The 6,667-nt window shown below is 38.7% G+C and overlaps 1 protein-coding gene across 1 annotated transcript; it reads right to left on the bottom strand.

Annotated features, from left to right (window-relative positions):
• Positions 1 to 3,787: 3,787 nt before the first annotated feature.
• Positions 3,788 to 5,645, bottom strand: LOC111750687 (small nuclear ribonucleoprotein Sm D1-like). Its single transcript, XM_023548191.1, has 2 exons — positions 5,073 to 5,645; positions 3,788 to 3,984 (listed from the first exon to the last, which is right to left on the bottom strand). The coding sequence occupies exons 1-2, from the start codon at positions 5,179 to 5,181 to the stop codon at positions 3,788 to 3,790; spliced, it is 306 nt and encodes a 101-aa protein (XP_023403959.1). The 5' UTR covers positions 5,182 to 5,645.
• Positions 5,646 to 6,667: the final 1,022 nt, after the last annotated feature.

Here is a 6,667-nt window from a genome sequence, read left to right as displayed (position 1 = left end):
TAAAACTATCATTTTCATGTGATATGACTTACATCTAGAAAATTCCAATAGATCAAGTGAAAAAAAAAAATCAAGATGAATTCTAGAGCAGAGGTAGGTGGCTAGATAAAAACAATAACACAACAGTAACAGTTCATTAATTCAGGAAATATCACAGGGCAGAGGGAGGATGGAGGGAATAAAACTAAGTAGCAATAAAACTAGAATATATTTTTGATCTACAAAAGATATGCTTAAGATCTATATAAAAATTATCTTAAAAAAATGGAAAGATATGCCATTTCTAGAAAGGGAAGGATCAACAGTGTAAGGATATCAGTTGTCCCACAAATTAACTTTTAATTTAAATGACTTCTCAATCAAAATCCCAGTGGGAGATTGAAACACTGATTCTAAACTTCATCTACAAAAAACGTGTAAAAACAGTTGGTAATTTTTTTAAGTAAATATTAATTATGTTAAATATAAAAAGTAATAGAAGGGAATATATAGTCATGTTAGAGTAAATTTCTGGATAACAGGAGAATGAGTGAGTCTCATTTTCTTTGTTAAACAGATTTAGGTTTTCTTCAGTAGATAACTTATAGTTTTAATTTTTCAATTAAAATGTTATTAATGGAAACCTGAGGTAATAAAACTTCTCTATTTTCTAAAATAGAAAGGTTATATGCAGGTTTAACAAAACAAAACAAATTTTCATGTAACTACAAAATAAGATTTTAGAATGAATTGTCAATATAAGAAATTTTGAAGCATTAATATTAGCTACATATTTAAAACTCCTACTTTGTGTCAGGCATGCTCTTATTTTGTATATGATACTTTTAATAATGTCACAATGTTGAGAATTTTTTTACATAAAAAATGATAGATTTTTCCATTAAGAATGCTTTTAAGCTTATAAGAAGTTATATCAAAATACATTCAAATGAATGGATAATTAGTACTCTCTTAGAAGGTGTAGGGAGCCCTGGTGGCACAGTGGTTGAGTAGTGGGCTTTAAACCGAAAGGTTGGCGGTTCAAACCCACCTGCAAGCTCTGTGGAAGAAGGGTGGCAGTCTTCTGTAAGGCCTTGGAAACCCCATGGGGCAGTTCTAGTCTGTCCTGAAGCGTCACTATGAATCGGAATTGACTCCATGGCAATGAGTTTGGAGCCCTGGTGGCACAGAGGTTAAGAGTTTGGCTGCTAACCAAAAAGTCAGCAGCTCGAATCCACCAGCCACTCCTTGGAAACTCTACGGGGCAGTTCTATTCTGTCCTATAGGGTCACTATGAGTCGGAATCAACTAGACGGCAATGGGTTTGGTTTTTTCTTTTTCTTTTTTAGGAGATGTATTTTTCAGTCAAGAATTATTCCAAATCTATTCACATCTTTCTTGAACCCTACAAAATTTCATGTTTAGAAAAATTGTATAAGTCAAATGAAATCAAGAAATTAATTCAGAATGATGTTGTGTATAATAAGAGCACTGACTCATATCATTCAAATCTTCCCTCTGCTTCCATAACAATTAAACCTTCAAATAGCTTTGTGTCCAATAAACAATTTTGGTAGAATGTTTTGTATGACTAAGGATCTCCAAATAAAGTGTTACGTAGATATAAGTAAAAATGAGATACCCTTTTTAGGAATCTTTACTACAAAATTAGTAGCTGTGTAGAGATAAATGAATTGAAAAAAAAAGAGAGAGAGAAATTTCATCATATGGAAACAAGAAATATGAAAAAATTAAGGGAGCAAAGATCAATAACATACACCTAGAGTTATTACATATCTGTAGTTTTTTAAGAATGTAGTAGATTAATACAATAAGCATAAGAAATGAAAGCTGAAATAAGCAGAGACAATAAGATGTAAATAACGGACAAGGAACATTGAACTATTCAGATAATTAAGGCTAATCTACTTATTGTGTCCTAATGATATTGCAATCTGACCCCAGGGTCTGGTCAGGCTCCCTTGACAAGCTATTAGATTTCTTTTTAGAAATTCCAAAGGGCATGATGTGTTTCTGAAACCAACACAGAGCACTGTCAATATCAAGAAGCAATCTAATCCATTCTAAGTAAACCATGGAGCAGGATTTAGGAAACAAGATACTGACAAGGGTGGATAACTAGGCAGCAAGCAGGATTAGATGCTGGAACTACATAATTTCTAGATTTCACCCAAAAGTCCCAGGAAATGACGAATGTATGTGGGTAGATTTGGCAGGCTTCTGGAGACTGATCCAGAGCCAAAGCTGTGTAAGGCAGAAACCGCAAATATATCTATCCCAAGACATGAAACCAAAGAATAGGAATATAAAGCAGGGGCCAGGGAATTCCTCCCATTTTTAATCATTTAGGGTTTTTTGTTTGTTTGTTTTTATACTGTTTGGGATTATATGTGAACCTAATTTAAAATGCCATTTTTTTCTCCATAGTTCCATCAGGAAACAAAGCGGTGAGAACTCCCACTTGCTTTAGCTACCAATCTTGAGGCTTCTGTATAAGATGAGAAATGGCAAATAAATAAGTTGTTGTGGTTATACAGTTCCCAAAGGAAAAAGTTTTGATTGAATATGTTGGGGGTACATAAAATACCTAAATCTCTTCATTTATTCAAACATTCAGTCATTTATCTCATTAATTCAGCAAGTATTTATCAAGCACCTAGGAACACAACCAAGAACAAGAAAGTAATCTTCTTCTTTCCATTAAGAGAATCTAAAGGCAAAGTACAAGACTGAATAAATAAAATTAAATAATGACACCTTCAATGATAGGAGATCACCAACCCCTGACCTGGTATTTCCACAGGAATTAAAAAAAAAAAAAAAAAGTTGCCATCACGTCAGTTTCAACTTACGGTGATCCCCCCGTATGTGTCAGGGTAGAACTTTATTTCATAGTGTTTTCAATGGCTGATTTTTTAGAACTAGACTGCCAAGCCCTTCTTCTGAGGTGCCTTTGGGTGGACTCGAATCTCCAAGCTGTTAACTGTACTGCCAGGGGATCCTTTAGAGAAATACAGCAATGTAAAACCTGTGGTCTGCATCAGCCAGGTAAAATACATCATTGTGTAGAATAAGGTTTAGGAATGGGAAGAAGCATGTCTGGAGAGGAGTTCAAGGCAGAAGGATGAAGTCTCAGAGATTAAAAAAGAAAAAAAAAAGGGGGTGTGGCATGTTTGTGGAACTGAAATTCTTCCCTCTGCTTGGATCTCAGAGTTTGAGGGTAGTAAACAAGAGTTTAATCTAAAGAGGAATACAAAGGTCAGAAATGAAAGGGCTCAGGCACCCATTTCAGGAGTCTGGACTCTCTCTTGAGGTCAGTGTGAAGCCATGGAAAGGTTAAAACCTGGGAGTGCTATGAACCACCCGTTTAAAGCAACCACTCCAGCTACAGCAACACGGACTGCTGTAAAGAAGGGAAGGCGAGAGTCAGGGCGACCAGCTGGGGCTGTTATAGTAAGGTAGATCAGGGTTGCTACTCAGTTGCTGTAACAGTCATTAGAATTGGCTATTAACGTGGCCAAAAATTAGAAATAACAGCTGTACTTTTTTTCTTTCGGTACTTAAAGGCTGAATTATTTCCTGTCTGGGCAATTGTCAGCTGTTTAGCGGTCTTCTAACTAGTTTCCCCACATCCATTCTCTCTTTTTAATTTTTTCTCCCACATTCATGTTTATTAAGAATTAGCCTAAATTAACAAAAGCTGTACAAAAAATATCCTGAATCACTTACCGCTTTGAAACAGTAATCGTGAAAGACAGTATTGTCTAGGACCCCCTCTTCCTCTACCTCAGCCTTGGCCTCTTCCGGCAATGGCTTCCCTTGTCTTAGATTTCACCCTGGGTTTAACATCCACAAGTAGTGTATCCAGAGGCAAGCTGTCTGGCAGAATAAAATACTGAATGTTATTTCCTCGAATACTCAGCATTTCCAGCTGTACAGGTTCCCTGTTCCTCAGGGTCATTTTCACAGATTTAGGATGCGTATATGGAACCCGAGAGCCCTGGTAGCACAGTGCTTCACTAAAGTGCCCAACTTCTAACCCAAAGGCCAGTGGTTCAAACCTGCCAGCAGCTCCATGGGAGAAAGATGTAGCAGTCTGCTTCTGTAACTATTTAAAAAAAAAAAAAAAAATTTTTTTTTTTTTTTTTTTAGCGTTGGAAATCCTATGGGGCAGTCTGAACCCACCAGCTGCTCAGCAGGAGAAAGATGGGGCAAACCAAAAAATAAATAAATAAACCATATCCATTGCTGTGGAGTTGATTCAGGCTTAGAGTAACACTACAGAACAGAGTAGAACTGCCCCCATAAAATTTCCAAGGAGTGGCTGGTGGATTCGAATTGCTGACCTTTTTGGTTAGCAGCCAAGTTCTTAACCACGATGCCACCAGACTCCAAAGATGTGGAAGCAGGGATAGATCATCCAAATGCAAGGTACACTCAGGCTTACTTGTGTTTACTTACCAATCTGCAGCACAAAATTTCACCTGTTCTTCAAAGATGTGGTGAAAACCTTGCGGAATTGTGCATTACAGAGTAGTAAATAAACACTCTTATGTCTGTTTATGCCTTGCTTAGTTAATCTGCCCTGTGTAGCAGTCAGCTTCTGTAAAGATTTACAGCCTTGGAAACTTCAGGGGGCAGTTACACTCTTTGCTTTGTCACTGTGAATCGGAATCACCTTGACTGAAATGGGTTTAGCTTTTTGGTCTGGTTATGTGGAGCCCTCTTGGCACAGTGGTTAAGCCCTGGGCTGCTAACCAAGAGCTCTGCGGTTGGGCTCAGTGAGAGAAGGATGTGGTGGTCTACTTCTGTAAAGATTAAACCCAAACCAAAAATCCATTGCCATGGAGTTAATTCCGACTCATACAGGACAGGGTAGAACTGCCACACAGGTTTTCCAAGGCTATAAATATTTACGGAAGCAGACTGCCACATCTTTCTCCCACAGAAAAATAACAGCCTTGTAAACCGTTGCGGCAGTTCTACTCCATACTATAGGGTCACTACGGGATGGCAACGGCTTTGTTTTTTTTGGGTGGGGGGAGTGGGGGAAGGGTTTGGAAGACGTGTTTTCATGCTGACATCCACACCTGTGATGGTTCCATAGTCCCGTACTCCATTCTTCAACTCAATGGTTACAGTTTCGTGCCTCAATTTCATCAAAAATCTCACGTGCTTCATCCCAGCAGAGTCATCACCGTTTTGGCCTGAGAGTGTACAAAATCAGAGACCTGAGGACCCAGAGACTAGGATCATGAATGGCTGGAAACGACTACTTCCGGGGCTTCCGGCAGGACGTGGGAAGCATTACCTGCAGACCGCAGAAACGCAGAGGCCACCTCATACGTCCACTCTTGTCACTGTTTAATCCACACGTAAGTCAGAGTTATACTTTAAAAATAAAAATAGGATTGCATTATTTTCTTAATTAAAATCCTCCAGTATCATCGCATTATTCTTAGGGCAACGACTACATTCTAAAACGCCCTTTGATCTTCTGGACCACAACTAATTCCCTAACGTCTGATATTATCATTTGCAATATCCCTGCACCACATCAGCCACTTGACCTCCTTGGGCCTCTCCTACCCACTAGATTAGATTAGTTCTCTCCTGCACAGGCTTCTCTCCTACACAGTCTTTTCCCTCCCGCCCCCCCCCCCTTCTCAATACAAACATATATAGGGTAGCTATGAGTTGGAATTGACTGGAGGACAACAATTTTTTTTTTCCTCATACCAGCTGGTATTGTAAGTAATGACTGGCACTTCCAGCAATAGAGTGGACTGAGCTGATAACAAACCCTCCTTTCTTTTACAAACAACTGAACGGATGGATAAACCAACAAAAACTGCTTAAATGCATAAATAATTTCTTTAAAAGGAAAGGGGGATCCTTACCTATCAGGATGTTAAAAGAAAAACATTGAAAGCAGAGCAATAAACAGAAACTCACACTGTTGCAACAACTGTGATTTTTTTTTTTTACCTCAGTTTAGGACCTAACGGCTCATGGCTAGGTTTTAATCCCCATAAATGGATACTAGAAAACCGTGATAGCTAAAAATTATTTCTGTGCATTGAGACTAAACCTACAAAACCAAAAAGCCAAAACCAAACCCAGTGCTGTCGACTCAACTCCAGCTCATAGCGACCCTATAGGACAGAGTAGAACTGCCCCATAGTTTCCGAGGAGCGCCTGGCAGATTTGAACTGCTGACCCTTTGGTTAGCAGTCATAGCACTTAACCACTGCGCCACCAGGGTTTCCTACAAAGAGCTGCTCAATTCTGAAAAAAAGAACCAGAAAAAGATTGGAAAAACCAAAACCAAACCCACTGCCGTCAACTTGATTCTGACTCATAGCAGCCCCATAGGACAGAGTAAAACTGCCCCACAGGGTTTCCAAGGAGCGCCTGGTGGATTTGAACTGCTGACTTTTTAGTTAGCAGCCATAGCTCTCAACTTCTATGCCACCAGGTTTTACAAAGATTGGAAGGGTAATGAGAAAACTTATATTTTCTTCCTAGGGCCTAATGTAGGAAAAAAATGTCACCTAAAACAAGTAAAACCCAAAGCTTCTTCCACGTGTAGCTATTTAAACTGAATTTATATTACTATCATGGTGCTATAATCCTGAACCAAAAATTTAATATGGCTGGGTCAAAA

The sequence above is a fragment of the Loxodonta africana genome, chromosome 20, assembly GCF_030014295.1.
Source record: "Loxodonta africana isolate mLoxAfr1 chromosome 20, mLoxAfr1.hap2, whole genome shotgun sequence".
In the NCBI taxonomy this organism is placed as follows: Eukaryota; Metazoa; Chordata; class Mammalia; order Proboscidea; family Elephantidae; genus Loxodonta; species Loxodonta africana.
The sequence above is the reverse complement of the archived record's forward strand: the minus strand, read 5'-3'. Positions and strand labels throughout refer to the sequence as shown.

Coding starts and splice junctions, on each gene's coding strand:
- LOC111750687 (XM_023548191.1), bottom strand. CDS start 5,181: ATGAAGCACGTGAGATTTTTGATGAAATTGAGGCACGAAACTGTAACC. Junction 3,985..5,072: donor AGGTGTGGATGTCAGCATGA/AAACACGTCTTC, acceptor CTCGGGTTCCAT/ATACGCATCCTAAATCTGTG.